Here is a 27,803-nt window from a genome sequence, read left to right on the forward strand (position 1 = left end):
AAGTTGTCACCCATAAAAAATATACCCTAGTCAATTTTTTCACATTTTTGCCAAAATTTTGATAAAATTCAAGTCGATGGAATGTGGTGTCCATTTGGTCCAAAATTATGAAACAAATTACAGAAAAATTACAGAAAAATTGGTAAAATACTGCACTAAAATTTTTGTTGGAAAAATTACAGCACTCAAAGGGTTAAGAAGTGAATCAATGATTTCTTCGGAATCTGCAAAAGATCTTCGGCAGCATTTCTCCTTATCATGATCATGTCTCCAGCGTTTGTCGAATTTGGTCGGCCGAAATAGTATTCTGTTGACTTTTTCAGTGAGTGGGCGAGTCCTTTGAGGCTTCGTATGCAGTGTTGTCATACCCACCGGTGTGATGTTCAGCGGGGAGAGTTGTAAGTTGTTCGGTTTGGATCGCAATCGTTCGCCTTGCGGTGTGAATTGTACCGTCATCGTTGGAGCACTGCAGGCTACTTTCGACAGATACAGACAATAGTGGCTTGTCGGTGATTTTCGATTCAGAGTGCGCGTTATCGGGTCGACTAGCTCGGTCTTCAAGGTTTACAGCTCGACTAGCGTCAGCTCTACTCTTCAGGAACTTGCAAGTCAGAATCTCGACAAACTCCTTGCGAAAGTTGCTGCCGAATATAGCAAAGATGAACGGGTTGACCCAACTGTTGGCCACGGCGAAGGACATCGCGATAGCCCGTACGAAACTGAACGAAGTCCCTACAAAAACCCTCGGTGCAAAGATTCGTAATAATCGCATGATGCGAAACGGCAGCCAGCTTATTCCGAACATCACCAGGACCACTATGAGCATCTTGATCGCCTGGCGCTTGCGTCGTCTGGATTTATCGTTTGGCGAGTTTCCGAAGTACAGGACAGAAATCATCTTAGCGTATAACACAGATATCACGAGTAATGGCAAGAAGTAAAAAAATGCAAAGTCTGTGATGACTATTAAGCCGATAATGTCTGAGCTTACAATGTACCAGCAGTTGAGAGTAGTAACATTTTGCCCACCAACTTGGGTTGTCTTTGGGACGATACCGCTGAGCATGATGTAGTTGCTTGAGTACAGGAACGAGGTGAGCCAAGTCAGTAAGATCATCCACCTTGCCTGCTTGACGGATACTCGGGGTTTCATAGGGGTGACGATCGCACGATATCGGTCGATAGCGATGCAGAGGAGCGAGAAGACGGTAGAATTCATGAAAGTCCACGATACCGTCATCACGGCGTCGCAGAGAAACTCGGTGACGAGTAACGAGGACCCGAAGACTCCTGCCACTTGAGAAGGCATGAAGACCAGGCCAACGAAGGTGTCAGAAAGAGAGAGGGATGCGATCAGGTTGTTCGTCGCCGAATTTCTTAACTTTGTTTGGCGCAAAATTGCAATGATGACCAGTGCGTTTCCACCAACAATCAGAATTAAGTTGCTGACATTAATGCCGGCTAGTAGCCAATCTGCAAGCGCGCTGGCAGACAAAATCGCCGTGTCTTCAGCACCACTGTCGACAGTGTCGTTCTTCGCCTGACTTTTGTATAACATGGTTTAAGTGTTCGCAAGCACCACCTGTCGAACGCTTTGCCCGATCCGAGTACGATGTCTCAGTTTCGTTCACTTTTTTATATAAAAAAATCTTAGGCTGTGCTGAGTAGGTTTTAATACCCCCTAAGCCGAGAAAAGAGAATGTAATCGACTTGATGATCTCATGACGCGCGTAATTCGTATCCGTCGTATTTCATTTTGTAACTAACAAGAATCAGGGAAAGACTGCAGAACGAGGCCGGATTAACTTTGACAAAGCGTTTGCCAGAGGATAAATTTCTTTCGACAGTTTCTCGACAACAATCAAGGTGTTTTGTAACGAGTCGTAATGTGTCACACTTTTTTCGGAAAGAGGTATTTACGCTGTGGAATCTGGCCAGAGGGTAAAGTGCAGAGAAAATCAACCGGTCATGTTAGGTAAAGGCAGAATTCTTTCCTTAGAACAAATTTATACACTCTAAAACTAAGGACGGTTTCTTTACTTATCGATATACTGCTTGCATGGGCTTCTTTTGAAATCTGCTGTTGGTTGAAATCTCTCTATCTTTTTTTTTCAAACATTTAATTTGTTGTTGTTTTCTTTTAGAGATAACAAAGAGAAAGGCAGCCTTGTTGAATTCCATGCATCACTATGTTTGATTATTTTGCCTTCATAAACCAGAATTGTGCGGTATGACTATTGGCTTTACCCCTGATAATGAAAAACATCGTTTTAAGTTGCCCTGAGAAAGTATAAGGTAAAGTCTCTCATATTTGAGGTTCAATTTCCCTTACAAAAGATGCGGACAAGTGTTAAGGCCCGGAAGCAAAATAGATTCTACTGATGAAAATTTAACTGGAGGGGACATGACTAACGAAGCAATTCAATGCAATTTGAGAACAAGAATTGTGAGAGAATATGCGACAGTTTTGCCATTGGGATTGAGAACGACGGAAACGAGACAAAAAGTATCTTCATTTTATCTATATTTTTTGCACGTGTAGGTACTAGTGTTGACATCGAAATATGATAAGGTGGTATCGATATTTAAAACCGAGTGATAGAGGTATAGCAAATAGAGCTTATAATACCTCTTGCTATCAGATAGATCTTCATATGCCCGGCTAGTGTTACTATATGGCAGTATCAACATGCAAAGAAGGCACGTGAGGAGTTGATTCAAGCATGGTTATATTTCCTTTCAGTGTATTTTTTACAGCAGTTCTACAAAACGACCTCGAAATGGATATAGGTTGTAAGCACCTCAGAAGCGAGACACGTAAAGTTTTGCCAAAACTTTTCATAATGAAACTTTCAACAGCTCTCTCGCCAAATCAAGATCTAAAATCAGAGTCACCATGCGAAGTTACTTACTAGAGAAACATATTACCTATAACATGTACCGATATTTCAAAATTCAAAGTGGATGCCATCGCCGTGTTAACTCTATAGGGAAAGTAAAAAAGTCCGATTTTCGGCAAAACTATAATTGTGAAAATTTTTCTTTCTCCTGTATAAGTAAGCCCTCCATACACAGGAAAATTTTGAGAGTCCGAATATTTTTCCCCGAGGCGCATCCTACCTTAATGACGGAAAGACTAACTTACCAACTAGCCTAGAAAGTGAAATCAAAAAGGGTGGCACAGTTTGTGTCCAAGAGTGTAGCCCATTTCCGTGATTACATCAGTGGACGATGATTGTGATTCAGCTGAGTGGATTTGCTACAAACAGTGGTGAAAGGTGCTTCCGTAAACGATAAAAATGTCGAATACCAATTAACACTCTGAACTACAATTTTTATTTACAATCTGTCCATACTACTTGGAAGTGTGGGTATTGTTAAAATCGAGTCCATCTTATGATTGGATCGGACATTATGGAAGATTCTGTGGACATTAATTAGATGACAAATTGCCAAGGACGTCACAGTCTGTTCATTTCGTGGCAATTTCTGCCCTAAGGTACTAATGGATGTGCCCTGGCTATAGGTCTTTAACGAAACAAATTTCTCGATTTTTGGGGACAATTGAAATAGGAATTTTATATTGTTACGTGCAGAGAAAACGAACAAAAGGGTGAACTCAGCAGTTAACGTTTAAACAAAATTTATTACGAAAATAAAACTAATTGCTAAGTCAGGGATAGAGTACAAGCTTTAAAAGTGTATAGACTACTTATCTCAGCTGGGACGGCAAAGCTCCAGTCTCAGAGTTGTAACAGTCTGTCGGATGAATGAACAGTCCTTTGGCTTGCAGGCCTGAAGTTGCACAAAGTCCATAGTATAAATCCAGCGTTGGCAGTGAAGGTCTTGAAAAGTTTTGAGAATGACTACTGCTGGAGTTTCGAACACTTGTAGTAACACACAAGAGACACGATCCCAAAAGTCTGACTGGAAGCTGTGCAGGTCCCTTTTATACCCATGTGCTTACATAAAGGCATATAAGAACAATCTAGAACTTTTATTGACATGCTAATTACTGTTCTAAAATTATCTCTCTTACACAACTAATTAAATTTCCAGAACATTCTGAACATGACTAATAAAATTCGAGGTTGTGAGGTCATTAAGGGCAGTGACCTTGAGAATGTTCTAGACTAATTGAACTCAGGTCAGGATGAGTGTGGGGGAAAATGACCTACATAACAATATCATGATGTAACAGGACGTGTTTTCTGAAAACGATATATATTTAGAATATATTTAGAATGCACAACAATCGAGTGCCTGGAAATTGTTAAGAACATAACATTATTTTGATAATTTGTTCTGTTGAGCCATTTACATTTTCATACCTTAGCGTAAGACCTTCAGGCTCAAGGTGACATGTCATGAGAATCGAATGGTACGTCCTAACCATATGAATCAGAATGTAAAGCTATGAATACCTTCAGACTGTCTGAAGATTGCAGGATGCATGAAAACTTAAGCAACAGATATTATTACTTTGTTTTTGAAGAAATTTGTGATATATATATTCCCGAAAAATATTTTCAGAAGAAAGATAGCGAATTCCAATTATTCTGATACAATTAGCTTAAAGTCTAAAGTAATAGATCTTCCTTAAATGTGAACAAAAGTCCAGGTCCTGATTGTATTTGTGGTCGCACCCTGAAGTTCTGTGCTGATCAGCTCAGTGTAGTCTTACAACACCTTTTCCAAGTTTCTCTTGATACAGTTAGTATTCCTGCCATATGGAAAAATTCTATTGTAGTACCAGTCCCAAAGAAAGCTAGCCCTAAAGAACCCAATGATTTTCGACCTGTTGCTCTTACTTCCCTGGTAATGAAAACATTTGAGAAAATAATTAAGTCCATTATTCTGACAAAGGTTGGCAACAAACTAGACCCCCTACAATTTGCATATCGACCGGGAAAAGGTGTTGAAGATGCTAAGCTTTTCATTCTCAATACACTGTACAAACATTTAGAAAAAAACAGGTGCTCATGCAAGAATCCTTTTCGCAGATTTCTCCAGTGCTTTCAACACAATCCAGCCCCATATCCTTGCAGAAAAACTCTTAAAATTTAATTTTAGCAATCAACTTGTTCTTTGGATTATTGACTTTCTTACAAATAGATCACAAAGGGTGTTTGTCAATGGTATTTTGTCAAGTATCATTCAAACAAATACAGGTTCTCCTCAGGGTTGCGTTCTGTCTCCTCTGTTGTACATCCTTTATACTGACGATTGTAGAAGTACAAATGAAAGTAGCCATCTTGTTAAGTTTGCTGACGATAGTGCTCTGCTTACACTTCTACAGGGATCAGAATGTCATCATGGTCCCGCTCTTAGTGAGTTTGTTGAGTGGTGTGATAATTCGTATCTAAACTTAAATGTTAAGAAAACTAAGGAAATGATAATTGATTTTAGGAGGCAAGAACGCACCCTCCTACGTCCATTGTTCACGATCAAGAAGTCGAGATTGTTTCGAAGTATACATACCTTGGTTCAATATTTGACAACAAATTGAAATGGGATCATAACACCGATGCTATACTGAAGAAGGGGCAGCAAAGATTGTACTTTTAAGGAAACTGCGTTCATTCATGGTTGATAGACAAATTTTATCTCTTTTTTATAAATCTTACATGAAAGTGTTATCTCATTTTCATTCATTTGCTGTATCAAAATCTGTCTGTTAAAACACAAAACTTCACTTGATAGAATTGTTTCACTTAGCTCAAAACTAATTGGTATACCCCAGAGAAGTCTTTCTACGTTTCATAATCAGCAAGTACTCAGGAAAGCCCGCTCAATTCTTTTGTCCAGTGATCACATTTTATCAGCAGAGTTCGACACACTTCCCTCTGGTCGGCGTTTTAGATACCCGGCTTGCAGGTCAAACCGGCGCAAGTTGTCATTCATTCCAACCGCTGTGCGGCTTTTAAATGATTCCTAAACTGTTTTTTGTATAGTCCTGCGTCCCCTACCATTTTGTAAATTTGTATTATATACTTTTGATGTTGTATTTGAGCCACGCTTTTTAATTGCCCGTGTTTGGGATATATAAAGTTCTATTGAATTGAATTGAATTGAATCGAATTACGTATTATTAATCTCTATAGCATATTTCACCAATAAAGAGATTGAAGTCGATTTCAAAAATACCCTATCATCGTAAAATATTTCAACAAAACATTTAAGTATCGTAAAACGAACCAATGTTCACTGAGATATCATATTTAAGGGTTCACCATTGCTAGACTTAGAGTTCCCAGAGTCCTTGATGCTTCAAATTTCATCACGATTCTCACAGACTGCTTTACTGCAAAGGTCGCTGATTTTCGCAACTCGGATTGCTGCATTGTTCTTCGTTGTCCGGTTTATGTTGATCGATTCAGATCTCATGTTTCAGCATTAGTTTCTTCACAGATACATCGCATTGTTTCATATTACACTGACAGTGTTACTCGCTCAGTCGAATTTCGAAGGTCATTTTGTCGTTTTCAGTTCTTCTTGTCGTCATCGATGTTGGTTACTAGTTCGACGAACGTTCTCCGTCTTCGTGCTATATTAGATATAGATCAATGTATTAAGGATTTACGTGGATGGATGAAATCAAACACGGTGGTACTTAATAATGATCAACAGAAGTGATTCATTTTTCATCACTTTTCAAGACAGATATAGATTGTCTAGGTAGCCTCAAAGTTGGAGATTTAGAAATACTTTCAGCTACTATGATACACAATCTCGGTATCGCGTTAGACTTTGCCGGTTTTATGACGAGTCATAGCCAGAACATATGTAAATCGGCGTATTTTGCGGTACATAGAATAGGGAATATTTGCTCCCTGATAGACACTTCGACAACCGAGAAACTAGTTCATGTGTTTGTAACATCGCGTTTAAACTACAGTAACACTTGCTATATGGAATCAGTCGCTATCAACTACAAAAGTCACAATCTGTACAGAATATATACTGCAGCTAGACTTGTTACAGGTGCTAGGAAATTTGATCAGGTAACAACTGTCTTAGAAAAGCTTCGTTGGATACCAATCGAGCAAAGAATTAAATTTAAGCTAATGACATTAAAAATTATCTCCGGAAAATGCCCTGACTATCTCCGTCTACTAATAGACGCCCGTGTTTCCAATCGTATCCTCCGTCTATAGGACAAATTCGTTTTACTTAGGCGTGACACAAACAAGAAAACTAAAAACTACGTCTACCGAGCCCTTTCAGTCTCAGCACCGATTTTATGATGATCTCCCTTGAAATGCTGACATAAACTGTACTATCAATTCTTTTAAGGTAGAACGCACCTCGGGGACAGACATTCGGACTCTCAAACTTTTACAATTCTCTTTTGATATACTACATGTGGGGGTTCATTTTAAAGCTCTTGGTGAAAGAAAACTTTTCAAAGGCTTAGTTTTTCGAAATTCGAAAATTTTACTTTTCTCCATAGAGTTAACACAGGGATGGCGGCCATTTTGAATTTCGAATATCGGTAAATCTTGGGTAATTTGTTTCTCTAGTACCAAAATTTGCATGGTGACCCCCTATTATTAGTTCCAGAGACCAGCTCTGGAACTGTTTGTTTTTGCTCACTTTCCTTCTTTCTTTCTTTCTTTCTTTCTTTCTTTCTTTCTTTCTTTCTTTCTCTATTTCCGGTATTACTATCATAGAACATGCTATACACAAATTTTACCTTAATTACCCAGAATGCATTGCGACACGCTTATGACGTCATCGCTCAGCTCGGACGGGTTATACTGGAATTTCTTGTGTGTTTATTTATTTATTTTTTATTTTGCATTGCTCAACTATCATATTGCGTTCAGCTATTAATAATTCTAGCTTTCTTACGCTTTGTTTTTTGTTGCTTTTGATTTTATTTTTCTCTAAATACTCGCCGTGCGTGGCGCTATACTGTTTCGCCAGAATGCTAATGAGATAACAATGGCGGCGGTACGATCGCTTCGCTCGCATAGAGAGAGAAAAGTAGGCTTTCCTTAAGTTTACAAGCGCGGCTGGGCACATCGTGTACCTAGGCGAAGTGGGTGTGCTCGAAAACGAAAATCAATGCAAAATTTGGATTCAAAATCGGCTGTTTTGGCGGAGAAACTGCCCGCCGTATTTCTGAGGAGCCACCAGCGGTTTTTTCCTATATCAGTCTGCGAGGCCGTTTAACGCCGGTAACACAGCCCTGCCATGCAGAGCTAGGCATTCATAGTCAACTGTCTGTCACCGCAGCGGCACATGCGGCATGCATTGGCTGCACGTAAAAGCAACTCAACTTTCCAAGATCAAATGGTCAATTTCTTGTGAAAACAGCGACATAGCAATGAAAATTGTTTTAGTCTGTGCTTTTAATCAAATGAAAATGCATGTGGCCTCGGTTTTCAATTTCAACGGCCTAGGTCCGATGTTTCCTCTCGTCTGATCATCGTCGTAAACCACGCGCCTCTTTACAGCAACAACTCAGCGCTACCCGTCAAGCGATTGATTTTTGCGTAGGTCAGCGGAGCGAAAATTATTGCTCTGGCTCGCGAGAATGTCGTCTGATATACATTTCCGTGCGTTGTTGCCCCCATATGTATCTGTTGCGTTTTTACCGTACATGTAGGCATTTGTAATCTGTGTACTGTAATTCCCCGGACTGCCTTGCTTTTAGTTGTATTATGGTGTTTACTGCTATCAGCCCTTAACTATAGGTACGTGCTTGAATATTAAAATCCAAAGCACTCTTTCATTCTGCACCTATCTTTGTCACACATTCTCTTGTTTCTTCCGCTGCTCTGGTCTCTGGAACTTCGCTTTTGCTTGCAAATGCTTTCTAGTTATTCTTGATTTTGAAAGAAAATGATTTAAAGATTCCCTAAGGAAAGTTAGAGCAAGTTTAAGTCTTTCACTTCCGAGGTGCATACTACCTTAAGCTTAGTGTGAAGACACAATGTGTAACTTTGTTTTTATTTGCCAGTCAGATATTTTATTTTCTATGAATATCTTTCAGAAATACTTTTTAGCCTTGTAAAGAGCACTGAGTAGTGCGCTTTTAAGAAATATAAATAATTAATATAAGTATTATATAGAAATAATAACGCGAATAATAATAGGTTCAATTTCCGTGAAATTTTCACCATAAGGGTATTTTGGGTCGAAAAGACCAAATATGATATCGATTTCACTGCCCCATGTTTCCATGGTAACCATTTTAGGGGTTGAAAATTTCAGTTTTTCTAATATCCCATGAAAAGTTACTTTGATTTTATATGAAAATTATCTAGTGGGGGAGTTCGGGTCAGAGAACACAAAAACCAGAATTATTTTAATGTTTTGAGTTGCCATGGTAACTATTTTGGGATTGAAAATGTTACTTTTTCGCTAATTCCTATTAAAGAACGATTGATTGATGTAAAAATTTGATCATAATGGTTTTTCTGGTTTGCACACCAAAATATATCACACTCATTTTAATGTGAGATGTTTCCATGGCAACCATTCAGGAGTAAAAATTACTATTTTTTTAAAGATTCCATCTAAAATCCAGGAATCAATAGAATGTGTAATATCAAAGGGATATTTTGGGTTAGAAAGACCAAATATCCAGTGTAAAAATCCAGTAATCAACAGAAATATTATACCAAAGGGTTATTTTGGGTTAGAAAGACAAAATATGATATCCATTTTTACTGCCCTGTTTCCATAGTAACCTATTTGCATTTTAAAATTTCAATTTTTTTCCAAATTCCATTAAAAGTAATCCCAGTTACTATGCAAATGCTCTCCTAAGTGTATTTATCACAGCATGAACTCCATGTTAATTTTTGTTTTATGTTGCCTTGGTAAAAAATTTTGGTAACCACAGTTTTTTTTATTTCAAACCATAGACCCTCGAGAGGGTCTATGCTAAAACATAATTCACTGTTCTTTATTTATTTTATGGATGTCTAAGTAACAACTTAGAAATTTGTTCTATAATAAAAATAATTGTAATTTCTTTGCCTTCATTTTAGGCTGAATAGTAACATAATATATATTGGGGCCATTCTGGTCAAAATTATGTTTTCCGTTAATTTTAGTGTGTTAGAATTAATTTTATATAGACCAGAAATAATTTTTGACGTATTTTTAATTTTGTTTCATGCAGTCATCCCAAATAAGTGTTATATAGTACAGTACTAACTCATTATGCATCGAATTATGTTTATGCCTTCAAATTAATTTTATGTGCTAAAATTAATTCTACTAGTATCTCAAATTAATTAATTTTAATTCATAATATTAATATTTAATTAATAATTATTTTTTTTCGTTAACCAGAGAAGAAAAGGCTATTTTACAAGATTCTGCCTATGAAGTGAATTTTCTAGTCTTTTGATGTGTATACTTGCACACCTTTAATACCCAAGGAAACAGGTATAATGGACGACAGTGGGACTCAAAAGTTTTGTGACCTATTAACAACCTGTTTAACCCTCAGAGTTGTATGCAAATTTTAAAAGTCGCCATGACGACCTGACAACAACATGGCCTTTTCAGCACTAAGACATAGTGTAGCAGGGCTAAAAATAAACCATGGCCCTTCTGTCGGGAGGAGGCATAATTTCTGTGTCATTGTGATTGATACATTATTATCAAAATGCGACGAGAATGCGTTTTTATTGGCCATCGTTTCCTGTGTCTGTCATTCAAGTATGCCAGTTCAGATATTGAAACTTTGTTGCAAAGTTCCACCGCACGGCCGGTTGTCTTCGTAATTTCCAGAACAAAGTCTGTGCGCAGCTGGGTTTGACTGCATGCATTTATCTAGCTCGTCCCAAAGTGACGGACGCATCTTTCAACCTTTCAGCTTGGTGAAAAATGCATTTATTGATTCGCCAAAGGCCTGTGGATTCGCATATTTTTGCACAAGTGCTACATGGACATAGGAAAAAGTTTGACTCACCCTAGCCCTCTCGATTGTTGAATACAACCACGGTCCATGATGAGAGTTCTCGAATCAAAAACTGTAGTTTAGCCGTGCTCGAATACAAATATCTTCTTATTAAATTACGTCATTGTTATACAGAGCTAGCATTCCAAAGTCTGTCACCCTGTTTAGGGCGGCATTTCCATCTGAATGATTGAACGACGTGAAACGCAAAATTCTATAGCATATGTTCCGGCAATATGTACAGTGTCAGTAGAAATATATACTGTCAGTGTATACGCTGCTGAGTTACGTAAGCTTATAAGCTTATACTCCACAAAATGGCCACAGGCGGCGTGAACTTCTGAAAGGATTTCCTAAACGTCCTACTTGGTACCTTAGACACTCACATGTGATATCCTGAAAAGTATTCTCTGCAGTAATTCCAGTTTCTGTAAAATTCCATCATTTTTAAAGCTCACAACGACACGATAGCGCGAGATCGGAGACGTTCTACTGTCACGCCACGCACTCTCAATTGCGCATGCTCTGGGATTCGCGTCGCGTCTCTGAAGGGCGCGCGCGTGTTCCGACAGAGAAGAACGCGAATCGCAGGGTTTCTGCCAGACTACACTGCCAGAGCGAAACATGCGAAATGCAGAAACAATGTTTATTCTGCAATGCCAATATGACGCTTACGAAGTAAGTCTGAATAAGTTTTAAATTATACATCAGAATGAATCCATTGTACATTGGTACGTTTATGAAAGAATTAATACAGGATACGTGTCTGAGATGTTTTTCAATTTTAGGTCAGTTATTAGAGTTGGGGTTTGGGGTGGGGGGTTCTGAGACCTAACTTAAGCAATTAAGTTAGATTTATAAAATGAACTTTTAATATTACCCCTACTGTATGGAAAATATTCGTTCGGTGGTCGCAGCATAGCAGTTTCACTGCAGAGAGAGAGATAGATTTTTAATTTATATTGGAAATCTTTTTCATAGTCGTGACTTTTGATGGAAGAAAACTAAAAACAAAATTAAATTGAACCGATTGAACGTGTATCCGTAAAGTTCGCACAAAAGTTAAAAGTCTAGGCCTGCTGGTATCGCGTAAACTGCTTGGTGTCACTTTTCCGACAAGCATTTAATTACCCCTTGGCTTAATGATATCCCCCTCTCTCCGTACAGTATGATGCACAATTCTGCGCTGCACGTAAAACAATTGGAAGTCACCCCTATTGACAAAATTAAAATATACAACACCTCTTTTTCAGAATTCCCACACAGCTTCAATGAACTGTTATTAGATTTCTATATAATACTTATAGCCCCTAAACTTGTAATAATAATAATAATAATAATAATAATAATAATAATAATAGAAGAACATCACAAAAAAATTTCGTGAGCTTATTAAAGTAAAACGAATAGGCAACTTGAATCTCAACATCGTAATACGCATTCACTTTCTGAATAAATAATGCTCAAATCAAAAAATTTCTCGGTTTCGTTACACCGATGCTCCAACAAATGCATCGTCTCAAATAACTTACATAGAATAATCTTTACGATATGAATTTTTCAAATAACTTCGTACGCAAAAGTCACCTTTACTCATCGTGACTATATAAAATTCTCATAAAACTCTCAAAATCTCTTGAAAACTATCGATCTTCTACATGCACAACAATAAAAAAAGATATTTTGCTATTCTTCAAGTATTGTTCACACAGACACCATGTCAATTACTGAGGTACGATTCAAATCCTAAAACAATTTCACAATAAATAAGTAACATCAATGCAAATGATAGTAGTGCTTAACATAAAACGGAGGTTAATGTCTGCTAGTTATAGCCTATGACACAATTCTGCTCGTATGTCACTGTATTTAGTTAATTCAACTGGTAGGATTACATCACAAAAACACTCAGTTACGTTGAAAGCCTCAATACTGTGAATCTGTCATGTAAACCCATCCCATTATAAATTAACAGATAAATGTCGCAGTTGTTTTGTCAGCTATTATTGTTTATACGCTTGCTGTATGATTAAAGGAAGTCTCAAGTGAACAGCCAAACAACACTTTCTTGATTTTCATGAACCAGAATTAGAGACTTTCTGCATTGAAGTAACATATCCAAATTCACCGGGAATTATTATTGGGGTGGTGTATAGGCCACAGTTCCAAATATTATCATGGTGGATCCCAAAATTTGAGATTTGCCGAAAATAAAGAATCGATCATTCTTGGGGATTTCAATGTTCACCTACTGGAAGAAGGTCAACACTGTGATTTTCGTGACCTTATGTCATCTTGTCAGTTGGATCAACTTATTACCCAACCAACAAGAGTAACTGATCCTTCAGCATCACTGTTAGATCATATTTATGTCAGTAACGCTGAGTATGTTCGTTGCATCAATATACCTACTTTAGGAATGAGTGATCATTATCCTACCATCATAGTCAGGAAAAGAAATGTAGCCCGAAAAGATACTTCAATCAAAATTAAATATCGGTGCTACAAAAATTTTGACGAAACAAATTTTATCAGGGAGCTTGATGAGCTTTCATGGTTAGTTTTGGAATAGACATCAAATCAGGTCCAATAATCATTATCATTCAAGGTAACTATCCAAGGAATATATCGAAAATGACAAAGGCAATGGGGTCATCTTGAACCACGAAATAGTGGTGGTACCAGGTGTCCGGAATGGGTAAAGGTACCCTGCCAGCTAGCTGCACCCGTAAAGATTGACCCAAAGCGACAAATCCATTGTTATTTGGTGAAATTACCAAATTACTTTTGTGAGTCAAAATTTGGTATGCTGTCACTCATCACTCGAGAATCACACAGGTCATATTTTGATACAACATCTCCGTATCTACCATAGAACTTCTTAAGTGATTTCACTTGCCTCACTAGCTTTTGAGCTAATAGGCTGTGTCTCACTCGAAAGTCTTCGTGATCATATGAATTGCATGCTCTATTGTATCCAAAGAGTTGTGAAATATACACACCATAAGCTGGAGATGATGGTATATTGCTTGACAAAAAGGGAAAGTTTATGATTTCAAAATTGAAATCATCTCTTTTGTCACACAGCTTATATAGTGTATTTTGTCTAATTTCAAAAAATAGGTCTAGATATTATGCCGAGTCCACAATTTCAGTTGTTTCTTTTATTTCTAAATCATCTGGGTAGATGTGGTGTAGATAATTGGATATACCAGGATTGTTTAAACTGATGAGATCATCAATATATCTGTGGGTGTTGTTAAATCGCTTGGCAATCCTTTTACACCCAGATTTCTGAAGTGATTGCATGAACTCTGCTTCATACGAATACAAAAATAAGTCTGCAAGAAGTTGGGCGCAGTTTGTGCCCATGGGAATGCCTATGGTTTGCCCGAATGTCATGCCAGCAGACTTGATAAATATGTTGTCAATTAGGAAATATAGCATTTGAATCACTTCAACATCACCGTATTTGAGTTTGGCATCGCTGTTGTCGGTGAAATAGCCCAAGTTGCGCTTGATGGCAATGTATTCATACCTAAGACTACCTTTCTTGTAAAAGAAGGCTTTCTTTACGAGAGATGATAGCCTGTCTTTAAGTTTGTTGTGTGGGATGGTTGTGTACAACGTTGAAAAATCAATTGTGTGGATTGAGTTGTACATGGTTTTGTTATTTTGTAAAATATGTAACAATTCTTTGGAGTTCTTTAATATCCACATTTGATTGACCCCACTAGTTTCATAAACGTTGTCACAATAACGTACCAAACCAGATTTAATGGTTGATAAAATGACGGTTAAAAGTTGTGACAAGCGTTTTGTTGTACATTTACAGGAACCAGCTATGAGATGTTGTTCATGGGGATTCTTATGGATCTTAGGAATCCAATACAGATTAGGTAATACCTTGTCATCTTGCGCTAACTCGATGCCAAATTCACTCAAAACTGTTGAATGGTTCTGCAATATTTCCCCTTCAGCTAAGGTTGAAAGAGAGTATGTTGTGCTACTCTCATCATCTGAGTAAATCTGAAGTTCGTTCTTTAAACATTGAATGTAATACTGCTTGCAGACAAAAATGATGTTGTTTGATCCTTTCTCTCCAAACACAACAACATATTTATCGTGTAAAGCATCTAGACATTCCCGTACAGAAGGGTCATCGAAGGCAGATGTAGTGTTGATGACAGCTTTTGAAGAACGAAGACGTGAAATGCGAGATTTTACCTTATCACGGGACTGTGCGAAGCCAGTCCGAAAGACATCAAACGTCTTCGTCTTCGAGGGCAGCCCACTTCTTAGCCCACTTCTTTTGGAAATGTTCGATGACCCAAATGATTATTTAGAAAGTTGATATGAAATGTATGTTGGTGTGTTGGATAAATATGATCCGTGGCGAGAAAAACTTGTCAAGAAACCAATGCAACCAGAAAGGTTATCTGATGATATTCTGAATGCTATTCACACTTATTCACACTAGAGATAGATTTGAGGCATTGAAAAAGCATACAGAATATAAAATCTTGAGACATAAACTTAATAAAATGGTTAAAAAGGCTAAAATTAATTATTACAGATCGCTCATAGAGGAAAAAAATACAAATACTAAAGAGCTATGGAAGTACATGTCTGATCCGGTGCTCAAAAAGTCAAACACTTGCCCCGCTTCATTGAAAGTAGAGGGATCAGATATTACAGATCCAATGGAAATAGCAAATTCTTTCAATAAGTTTTTCAGTTTACTATACAGAGTTAACAGATTCAGAAACAGATTTTACAAAACTTAGAAATCATATTCATGGCATTTTGGGTCCAGATGTGAGTTTTAAAATCCCTCCAGTTGGCAAATCAAGTTCAAATACAGCTAAAGCTACTGGACTTGATCAGATAAGTCCTAAGATTTTTAAATTATTATCGAACGCTATAGCTAGATCTTTATGCTTCATTTATAATTTAAGCTTAAAAACAGGTGTGTTTCCAGATGTGTTGAAGGGAGCAAAGTTTACCCCTTTTCATAAGTATGGATCCTTAAAACATAATGGAAACTACAGGCCTGTTTCAGTACTCCCGGTCCTTTCAAAGATATTTGAGAAACATGTTCATAGTCATTTATACGGGTTCTTAAAACCTATGGTTAATGACTCACTGTCAGGTTTTCGAAAAGGTTTCTCATGTGAGAAAGTTTTATGTAAAATGGTTCAAACCTGGAAATTGAAAAAACAGTGAATGATGATCTTGAATCAGTAAGACATTGGTGTATGCAAATAAAATGGTTATAAATACAAGTAAAACAAAGATCATGCTTATGACCACACATCAGAGATTGTCACGTCTATCAAGAAATGTTCTTCATTGTAAACTTGGTCAGAATATTTTAGATTCTGTAAATGGAGAAAGACTTCTGGGAATAGTTGTAGATCAACACTTGAACTGGAAGTCAAATACTGATTCAATTTATAAAAACGGCAATTCGCGCATAGCTCTACTTAGACGTATAATACGGTGTTTACCATTAAGTACTAGACGAACATATTGTAATGCATATATACTTCCCCATTTGGACTATTGTTGTAGTGCATGGGGAACTAGTGCAAATACAAACAAGTTATTCAAATTACAGAAACGCGCTGTGCGTGTTATGATGGGCACTAAGTACAATTATCCGACCAATGGACTTTTTAAATTACATATTATGCCTTTGCCTGATAGAATTTTATACAAAAATATGTGTTTAGTTTTTAAATCCTTGAAATGTATAGCCCAATTGTATATGACGGAAATGTTCCAATATGTCAATCAGTGTCATAGCCGTGAGAGCTTGGGAGCTTTGGGAGCTTGATATCCCTAGAGCCAAATTGAATGTTTTTAAAAACACATGATCAGTACAGGGAGCTATGGAATGGAATAAGTAGAAAACAGAAGTCAAATCTTCTGAGACACTTGTCTCCTTTAAAAGCAATTATTTAAAACAACATTGGGCAGAATTTTAATATTTACTTGTTTTTCCTGTTATATATGGCAGTTGTTATATGTGGTTATTTGTATTTTCACTTTTGAAAATTGTTTTTGTGGTTTTGTATTTATTTGTTGTAATGTCGAGGGCCCTGGGGAGATAAACTCTCTCTAGAGTTTACCAGGCTTCCCTCATTAAATAAAGACATAAAATTAAATGATGAAAGATTTTCCCAAATATATCCGGAGAAAGATAGCGATTTCTTATTGTTCCGATACAATTAGCTTAACATCTAAAATAATAGTTATTCTCTTACATATTATTATTCTCTATACCATATTTCACCGAATAAAGAGATTGAAGTCGACTTCAAAAAATACACTATCACCGTAAAATATTTCAACATAAGCGAGAAACAACCCAAGTCAGGAAACAAAATGGCTATAAAAACCACGCCATGTCACATTCCGTGTCCGATTTCACTGTGAAAATTAGCAAGTTCATCTATCATGTAACCGTCGATCGTTCCCTATCATTCTCAAAATTCATACCTGGTACTTAATTTGCTTCAAAAACGCTCGTTTCGTGTGAGTTTCGGCCGAATTCGACGGACACATCGTCAGAACATAAGCGTGAGCAACTTTCCGGTCACCTCTTGGGTACCTCCACTTTACTGACGTTGGCGCCGCCTACCCATGAGGGATGACTGGAATGTTGCTCACGCTTATGTTTTGGCGAGGTGTCTCTCGAACTCGGCCGAAAATCACAGGAAATGAGCATTTTGTAAGCAGATGAAGTATCAGGTATGAATTTTCGTGTGATTTTCGGCCGAGTTCAGAAGACACGTCGCCAAAACATAAGGCATGAACAACCTTCCAGTCACCCCTCATGGGTACGCGGCGCTAACGTCAGTAAAGTGGAGGTGCCCAATGTCCACTGTGAGGTGACCGGAATGTTGCTCACGCTTATGTTTTAGCGACGTGTCCGTCGAATTCGGCCGAAAATCACACGAAACGAGCGTTTGTGAAGCAAATTAAGTACCAGGTATGAATTTTGAGAATGATAGGGAACGGTCGACGGTTACATGATAAATGAACTTGCTACTTTTCACGGTAAAATCGAACGTCGAAGATGACATGGTGGCACAATCCCTATACGAAATAGCCATTTCATTTCCTGACATGGGTTGTTTCTCGCTTATGTACACTCGTCTATGGGGCGAATAGTCCCAGAGCTGAATAGCCCACGAGGGACTGTGGGTTAATCCAGAGTTCATTGCTAAACTTAGGGTTCCAGAGTCCTTGATGCTTCAAACTTCATCACGATTCTCACGGCACAGACTGCTTTACTGCACAGGTCGCTGATTTTCGCAACTCGGATCTCTGCATTGTTCTTCGTTGTTCGGTGTATGTTGATCGGTTCAGTTCCTGCTTTAGCGCCAGTTTCTTCATAGATATATCGCATTGGTTCATATTACACGTAAGCTTACAGTGTTACCCACTCAGTCGAATTTCAAAGGTCATTTTGTCGTATTCAGTTATTCTTGTCGTCATCGATGTTGGATACTAGTTCGACGAACGTCCTTCGTCTTCGTGCAGTTTGCTCTGTACCCGCTGATTCTTCCACCATGTTTCTATACGTTCTGTCTTTTTTTATCGGGATTGTTTATCTCGTTTACTCGCCTTGGCCTGCTGAGAGGTACCTGGGATCTTCAGTGTATTGAATACACGAAAGGGTCGCAGTTTGCTGGTACAACATAGTAGACTTTATTTCTTATAGATACTTTTTATTCCTTATAGATATATAGATACGCTTCTCCCATAGTGTAAATGTCTTGGGTCCGCTGTGTTCCTCTCTCAATGTTCCAATATTCGTTGTATTGGTTTTGAATGGCATTTTTAACGTTATCTTTAAGGCGTGGCTTTTACTAAGTGTACAATAGATATGAATTAAAGATAAAATTATACTTCCAATAATAATATCAGTGTCACAATTAATGTTTAAACGACACTCTAACACATGTTCTTGTTTTCGTCCTGACTTCCGTAAACACCCTCGTAAAACGTAATTATCGTTATTGTGCGTTTGTCGCAATTATGGTTTGTATTCATATAGACTTATAATTGAGATCTTGTTGTTTGAATTAATAATTTTACTGGTGTCGATGACCGCTAGGTTTATTAACCTTTCTGTGAGATAAAATATCCCCTTAACAATATATATATAATTATATATATATATATATATATATATATATATATATATATATATATATATATATATATATATATATATATTACTTCAATTACTTCAAGTAGAGAGTAGTCATGTGTTACTTAAGTATCGTGCCCCTTGCAGTCTCCGGACAGATAACATTTATTCCACAAGTATTGAGGTAGTGTTGATATTCTATTCATAACACGATAGGAACTTATTTGGGACAATTTGATCTTCACATATTTCACATTTCTCAAAAGTGTTCGGAGTCCTATTGCTGATTGTTGTAATATTACAGATTACTCATACAATCTAACAGATGAGTTTACATTTGCAGATGAAACCGACCTTACTTCACCATCCAATTATCAAAATTTGTTCCAATCGTGTTTCTAATAAAGTGCAAAGCTATCTTCATTGCCGTATGTTCGTGTTCAAATGAAAACTGGGAATTTACGTTGAAATGTGAAGATTGTTTGCTTTAGGAAGACTAGAAATTTTTCTGAAAAGGGTGTTGTTTCTAAAGACTTTACAGCCTTGATATCCAGTGGGACCATTAACCTTTATCTTTTATTATCGATTTGGTTGGTGTTCTCATGTCCCGTTTTCTTTTTTCATGACTCGAAAGACTCTCATATTGTGCTTGGATGAGAAACAGGCTATAGTAGAGCGCCCCCAACATCAAACACATACAGTATCCTTGCCGCACCTTCATTGAAATTCACTTCTTCCATGCTGTTTAGTTATTTTGAAAAATTCTCATTGTTTTGCTTTACCTTATGTCATTTTACGCGAACATAGAACTCCACTTGTTATAGGTCTTCCAATTTGAAACAAATGAGATTACCCGAATTCAATTATATATATATTATCTAGATATCTCTGACCTACTTTTTCTATTTCAATGGTATTGTGTGTAAGGCTTTGTTATTTGTATGATTTTCCCTTTTCTTTTCCTTCTCTTTTTAGACTTTCGTGTAAGACAAACGAGTAAGTAGGGCTATGACAAATTATAGTGGCGCTTCTCTGAATCGCCGTTGCTACCGTGCACGGTTTCAACTAAGCTGCAAGCACTTTTGTGTCATGATTTTTTCGATGCCTTGGCTGAAATCATGCTCTACTACACATTGAATACATTTATACAATTATTCAGTGTTTGTATCTGTTCCATATTATGCTTTCGATGTCATAATGTGGAATACAATAATAATTATAGTGGAGATTTACTCGATTGCAAAAGTTAACGAAATTTGTTTGTCGCTTCAGTAGTCCCGCTATGAAATTCCGAAAGACGACAAGCTTAAGGACAGTATATCTTTGTCTGATCTCGATTAGAAAAGGAAATGCATACTAACTCCCTAACTTTACAGTGACTCGCTAGCTGTCTTGAAGCTACTAAACCATTCACAGAATTATCTCCGTTGGTTTCTGGATCACTTGTTCGTTTCGGAGTTTTCATAACATTTTCTTTTACACAAATTCGTGTAATACCTCTATCGTTAGGTCAAGCTGTGAGTTGTTTTTGTGCAAATAGCCCAAACGGAGTCTTAGAACTGCGCACGCCCTCACTTCACTCTTTTGTTTTCTCGGTTTAATAAAATCTAGATCGCCCGTAAGCAAATTTCTGTCATGGCTTTAGCTATCAGTTATTACTCATATGATCACGTTTTTCCCCCTATAAATCCCTGTTCTCTTTCAAAGAAGAATGGCCTCAAATCGAATGTTTTTTGTTCTTTTTTTTCAGTTTAGTCCTAGTAAGCCCAATTCTACAGCATCGCGTATTCAACGGAATATAGTTTAGATTAATGCAAGACTGTCTGCCAGGCGTGTCTCAGTTCTGTCAAATGCATTTTATCAGCAAGCTGCAGTCATAGAGACAACCTTTGTTACGGAGCAACATTCGTGCTATAGGAATATTATCAAAATTATTCAGAGCAAGGAGACCGCACGACAGTGTTGATGATGGTCTCATTAGGTGTCAATTTCACAATAACATTCAACACAACCAAAATTCGATTTGGAAAAGATATCCACCGTCGGTCACATTGTAAGGGTTGTGTAAAAGGCATCGACCGAATGACCGTCTCAAATTCGACCAGCTTGAATGGTGGGCGATGAAAATCGCACACGGATTCGTAGATAGATGCAGATGTATCCTATTCCCAGGTATGATATTGCTGGGAAAAAGTGTTCCTACAGTCCAATAATTATAAATCCCGGTTCACCGTGACCTAATTATGGCAGTGAAACTCATAGGTGTACCCAGTTTTCAAAGTTTAATTCCGACGCGAGTCAGCGCTAAATTGAAGAGTTCATCCTTCATCAGTCACTCAATACATTCTCTAACGTCGCCAGTTAACAAGCTACAGCATTATATGACAGCCAAACGAGCGTGTCAATATATAACATTTTTACAAATGAGTTTAACAAATGAAAGTCTATATCGACGAAAATAAGTGTAATGACACATATTCGGTGTGGCCAGTAGCGTATTGTATTAAATGTTTACGTACAATGTAAACAAACTAGGGACAGACTCTTACTCAACTTGCAATAACAAATTCAACAATGGAAACGATCAAAGCTGTCGAAAGGTTCAAAGGGTAGGGAATAATATTAATAGATATTCATGAATATCATGATTTTAAAGTTGGATTGACAGACAGCTATTTCTCATGTTAAAAAAAGACTTCTTTTTACAGATGAAATTAGAATTCAATAAGCACTACTAAGCACCGTTAGGCCTATAATTAGGCAGTGCTTCCTCTATCTTAGTTTTTAAAATATCCGAGCAATTTCGCTTTAAGAAATAAAATGTAATCCTCCAAATTAGAACTTCCACAATCATTCAAACGCAAGATATTACTTGTATTAGCCACGTTTACGTGGTAAAAACAGACATTTGTCTAAACGGTCTAGCAGTTTGCCTTGCCCTCATCAATTGCTCCTCTTCATTTTGAAAGGCATTTCCATTGTTAGTTACTATCATAAGTTCATTGAAACCCGGACAGAAGACACTCTGATCGCAAGATCTGATGGCACCAATTTGAGTGGGTGTTCAATACGATTGCACTGGTTACAGAGTGATACACAATGTTATAATACTTTAGCAAATTCTGCGAAGATGTAACATGCACGGTTGGGCACGAGGTGCCGGGCGGCATCGTTAAAATTAATATGGCGGCCTTTCTATAATCCAGGGCAAATGACTTCGCTGAATTTGATGTGGCATGTGATTTTGTTGGTAGGCAGCAGAAACCTTGGTCACGAAAATATGCAACAATTATGTGATTGTCATATGTAAAACCATACACTATGTGAGATAGATGCAAACGAATGCACAAACAATGATCAATTTGCCAGACAATGATCGCATTTACTATCGAACATCACTTATGCAATAACGTACCCCCTTCTGGCCTACAATGGACGAAAGGAAACTTTTCACTAGATAGTGTGCCACGCAAAGACGATTTCTCATGGAGTGCGAAGTTTGCTTGTGTCCATTATGGGCCGGAAGGGGGCACATTATTGCTATTATTTCATAATTTTGGCAATATGCCAGGGAAGTTGTACTGATGTAGAAAATATCTGGGGCCACAATGCTTGATAATCGGATACATTATCAGTTACAATCTGGGTGATGACGTCATGAAATTCACTACTATTGACAAAGCTATAAAATTATATGCTATGATCAGATACATTTCATATTTAGTAAAGATGCAAAAGTACACTAATATACACATTTTCCGCATCAAGCTTGCTCAATCGTCTGCTCGGTGAATTGTCCTTGATGCTTACGTTGTGAATCTATGTTTGCTAATACTTTCATAGCTGATCATTTCCACAAAATAAAAGGTCGAGTGTCAATCAATTGAGCTCACTGAAGAATTTCCATGGTTAACTGGCTGGCATGGGCATTATTTGAGATGAATACGAAAGCAACTTTTGCCGACAAGGCAGCTATTTCGAATAATTTTTTCAGGAATGTTCTCCAATAGTCTGATGGGAAAGAAGGGGGCAATGTAATATTCGATAACATGCACGTTTGTGGTTCAGATGTTTATTAATGTCTTTGAATGTTTGTAAACATGAAAACTTACAATATAAATGTACTACATGATTTATCAGAGTGACGATCAAAAGAGCGACTGTACTTAAAATCTCCATTATCTGTAACTTTGATATGTTTTTCCAAGCATGGGAAATATTTGTAAAATAGAATGTCATCGCTGTACTACTCCCTTTGATGTTGAAATATCAACTTTTTACCAGTTTGTGTGATGTTTAATGTTCTTTACAGCGATATCGACACCAATCTGTTTTGTACGCTACGCGTTGTGTTTGTATAAGGTGTATTTCAACATACTTCAAGAATCTAAAGAAGAAAATGTAATAGTTCTTTTATAACGGTGAATGATGAAATCTTTTACATGCTTATCGACAAGGCCATAAGCTTACATCGACTGGAAGTACGACATTGAACTTGCATGTAAAATCGTGATTATACATTCATGTTGAGCATCTTTTATTTCACGAAACCAACCAGATCTCCGTAGCAAAGTTACACATGATTATTACAACCTAGAATCTACGTTTGCATGTCAAATACAACTGAGACAATTATCATAGTGTGTACTAAGGGTTCAAGTCTAGTCGTGAAGGAGCAAAATTGCAACGCTATTTACATCTAAAAAAACAACAATAACAACAGTAATACTAATTATAACAATAATCAGCATATGCAAACAACACAGCTATATAATAGTTAAAAAGGCAACGTACGAATAATAGTATTTTGCTTTTTTATTCAACATCGATAAAAAGTCAAGTGCTGTTCACTAATTCACTACAGCGCGTAAAAAGAGACTCATTCATCAAGTTTCTATCTACTCAATGCATGAATGGTGTTTAGAAAATCAATCTCAATTTCTCATAACCAATTACGTATACTTCCTTGCAATTTGGATTGTTCATCATTATCATAAACAATACAAATTTAAACTCGGCTACAGTAAAGTTAAGGACTTACGGCAATATCTAAGAAAATATTTAAAATACATCTATGATTATGAGTACAAGTAAAATAGAGTGATCCGTTAATAAATTATCCATCGTAACACAAATGAAAACAGTAAAGACTCACATCACAATGTTATCCCAACAACATTACCTTCATGTCATCTATATGTCCATCTTGTTATAATTGTAAGACAACCGTCTCTCGAAGACGCTTGCCAGCAACCAGAACTGCTACTGAATATTAACGATATCGGTAAAGATACCCTCATAATGATTTCAGTAACAAAACAACCTTCCAATTTTTCGAATCTTCAAGTTTATTTTCGCTTTATAGTATCAATGGCAATAATTATCTTCCATTTTCTGAACGAACGCGATGTTTGTTGGTCCTTGTTTAGTTGTTGTCGATCGTACCTGCTAATATTCGATGTTTTTCTTGGGTGAGTATGGACATATATCTATTAAGATAGGAAGGAGGCATTACGTCCCAGTGGGTATAGGACAAACGATCCAAAGACGATGGGCACAGCGACTCCAAATAAATAATTTCAATCATAAAAATTTCAATCGATACAAAGACGTTTCACTAAAGATGATTACTGAGCCATAATATTTTTAACTTGACATTTATTCTAAGGAAAATGCTTTTCGACTTCTCGGTGAATGACGATGTTTTATTTATTTCTATGTCGCGCGGGAAGTTGATTTTTATTTTCAACATTTTAAAGTTGAATAATGAAATCGAACGATCATACCTAGGCTACAGAGAACACCATATTACCTGGTTATGAGGGATACTAGTATATAAGCAGGGTTGTGTCCTTAAAGTTGCCAAACCCTACTACTGAAGTGTTAATTTGCGCTCTATACTTACACATGTAATCGGATAGGTCTATTGTTTAACCACTTATCAAGTGCAAAATAAGACAATCATTTTGCAGAGATTTTGATTTACTTTACAGTCATATCGCTTTTTACTTTGTCACAAACTGCAAGTTCTCAGAAAATTAGGAAAACAGTGTAAATTCATAGGCTTTAATTAGCAAATTGTGCATTCCTAAGCATCAGCACTGAGGTAAAAGTGCCTGTAATTGCACTGTTAAAATGTGAGGTTACCTAACTAGAGATGCAATATAGACAATGTCAAATACAATAACCCTAAAAGATTAATAATTTTTGAACACACTGTATCCCTAATGTGACTCGCCATTTTCTCCTCGACTTTTGTTCAGACAAGGTAATGTATAAGCTTTATGAGTATCAATAAAACAAAAGATAAGATTTTTTAAAGGCGAAAACGTAATTCCACGTTCGTCTAAAGAGACGCTGTTTTCTCAACGGCTACATTCAGTATTCAAACCCAAATATCCAACATGACTTCTCCTAATTTCATGACGGAAAGTTTCACTTTTATCGGCCCTTCAGGTAGTATGCGCCTTGAAAATATATAAACTTTTGCTCAATTTTTCCTAACTAAACGTTCAACTATGCATTCTCTTACCAAATCAAGAATATACATCAGTGACCACAATGCAAAGTTTTGAACTAGGAAAACAACCTACCCAACATTTAACGATATTTGAAATGTCCAAAATGGTTGCCATCCCTATGTTAACTCTATGAGTGAAAATGAAATTTTCTATTTTTGAAAAGCTAAGACGGTGAAAATGTTTCTAACTCCAAGGATTTTAAAATGAGCCCCGACAAGTGATTGATCAGAAAAGAATAATACAAGTTAGAGACTTCGAATATATGTCGTCGAGGCGTATTCTATTTTGAGAAAGCTTTCATCGAATGCCTTTATAATATTTTCTTCCAACTTCCCCTGCCTCTTCTTCTGTAACTAAATTCGGTACAACCGGTTTGACTGCAATGAATAATTTCAAAGTATTGATTTTAACGATGCGATTAATCCTTATTTACTATTGAGATTTCAGACTGGCCATTAAGATAATTTGAAATTAATTATAAGCTATTGAAAAACTATATCTGATACTTAGTGCATGCTTTGTGATCAGTTCCACGACTTAATTCGGACTTTCTGTTTAATTTTCATAGGCAGGGTTCTTACGACCGTCAGAGTGGAAACCATTACCAAGATCTTCATCTTCGGCTTGAGGTGTTGATATGCCACCCTTATCTTGATTTGTAGCATGACTCCCTGAGTCTTGTTCTGTCGACGCAGTACGCTGTTCACTACTGTCTTCAAACCGAGCGCGTCGGGCTTTCTGTTCGACAAGTTTTTGCACGCTGTTCGGAGACTTCTTGTCTTTAGTCTCATCGCTACCACGTCCGCAATTGAGGATGCTGGCGAACTCTCGGCGAAAGTTGCTGCCAAAGATGGCGTAGATGAACGGGTTGATCCAGCTGTTGGCGAGGGCGATGGTGACCGATAGCATTTGCATGGTTCTGTGTTGAGCCTCGGGCACCAAGTTGGGCATGTAAAAGAAGAGAATGCGCCTTACTCGGAGTGGGCACCACCCTATTGCAAACATCACCACTACAATGATGAGCATCTTTATCGCTCTTCTTTTTCGCTTACGAGAAACGTCATTTGGAGAGTTTCCAAAGTACAGAACGTTAATCATTTTGGCGTACAGAACGGATATCACAACGAGAGGGATGAAGTACACCAGCAAAAAGTCAGTGAGAGCTACTATTTTCACGTCATACACCGACTCGATGAAGTCACACTTGAGGATAGTAACGTTCTGTCCATTGACTTCGAATGTCTTGGAGATGACACCGTGGATCGCTATTTGGTTGCAGGAGTAGACGAAAGAGGCAAACCAAGTCAACAGGATCATCATCCTAGCTTGCTTGATGGAAATCTGCCGCTTCATCGGGGTGACGATGGCACGGTAGCGATCGATGGCGATGCTGAGGAGCGAGAATATGGTCGAATTAAGGCTGGACCATGATACGGTCATCACAGAGTCGCAGAGGAACTCATTGCTGAGTCCGTCAAGCCCGAAAATGCTGAGGACCCTGATTGGGACGAACAAGACTCCCACGCAGATATCTGACACGGACACCGATGCAATGAAATGGTTTGTGACCGAGTTGGCCAGATGCTTTCGGCGGTAAATGGCGGCGATGACCAGCAAGTTACCAACAACAATTAGGAAACTGTTCCCTAAACTAATACCAGCCAGTAACCAACGAAATACACTGTTGTCCGGTCCTCCAACTTTGCCGCCAACGCCGTGAAAAGTGTCGTTTTGAGCCATGGCTGGTACTCTTTCGATCATGGTATGCTCGACAGCTTTTCAAAAATCGTGCTCCCATATTTATACTCTAGTCGCTTATATTGATGGACAAGTCAATGACATTAATCATGACTTTATCCTGAACACGCATCACGATAACAAGAATTTGCATTTTCTTGGGTCACCGCCTACATAAAGGCATTGAATTAATTGGGTGGAGACCCTGTTTGACAACCAGCTTTTTCTATTGGATGAAAAGCTTTACTATTAGAAAAGGGGCGTCGATAGATAAAGCCCATACAACATGAACATGCCCATGTATAGACACAACATCTTATAAAGGTGAATTGCATATAATACCACATCTCCAAAGCGGTGACAAAGTTCCTTAAATATTTCTATTTTCCAAAATCGACACACCCTCACAATTAATGGGACACCGAAACAAAATGCAAATTTATAATTGCTAAAGGAA

At 37.5% G+C, this 27,803-nt stretch overlaps 2 protein-coding genes across 2 annotated transcripts; both read right to left on the reverse strand.

Moving 5' to 3' along the window:
* Positions 1-319: 319 nt before the first annotated feature.
* Positions 320-1,558, reverse strand: LOC139139515 (galanin receptor 2a-like). Its single transcript, XM_070708427.1, has one exon. It carries the CDS (start codon positions 1,556-1,558, stop codon positions 320-322), a length of 1,239 nt encoding a protein of 412 aa, XP_070564528.1.
* Positions 1,559-26,164: 24,606 nt separating this feature from the next.
* On the reverse strand, positions 26,165-27,370 carry LOC139139516 (galanin receptor 2a-like). The gene has a single exon (XM_070708428.1). The coding sequence runs from the start codon at positions 27,368-27,370 to the stop codon at positions 26,165-26,167; it is 1,206 nt and encodes a 401-aa protein (XP_070564529.1).
* Between the last annotated feature and the right edge of the window lie 433 nt (positions 27,371-27,803).

The sequence above is a fragment of the Ptychodera flava genome, chromosome 8 (assembly GCF_041260155.1).
Source record: "Ptychodera flava strain L36383 chromosome 8, AS_Pfla_20210202, whole genome shotgun sequence".
NCBI classification, from domain to species: Eukaryota; Metazoa; Hemichordata; class Enteropneusta; family Ptychoderidae; genus Ptychodera; species Ptychodera flava.

Bases quoted from the DNA above. Each gene is read 5' to 3' on its own strand.
- LOC139139515 (XM_070708427.1), bottom strand. From the start codon at position 1,558: ATGTTATACAAAAGTCAGGCGAAGAACGACACTGTCGACAGTGGTGCT.
- LOC139139516 (XM_070708428.1), bottom strand. From the start codon at position 27,370: ATGATCGAAAGAGTACCAGCCATGGCTCAAAACGACACTTTTCACGGC.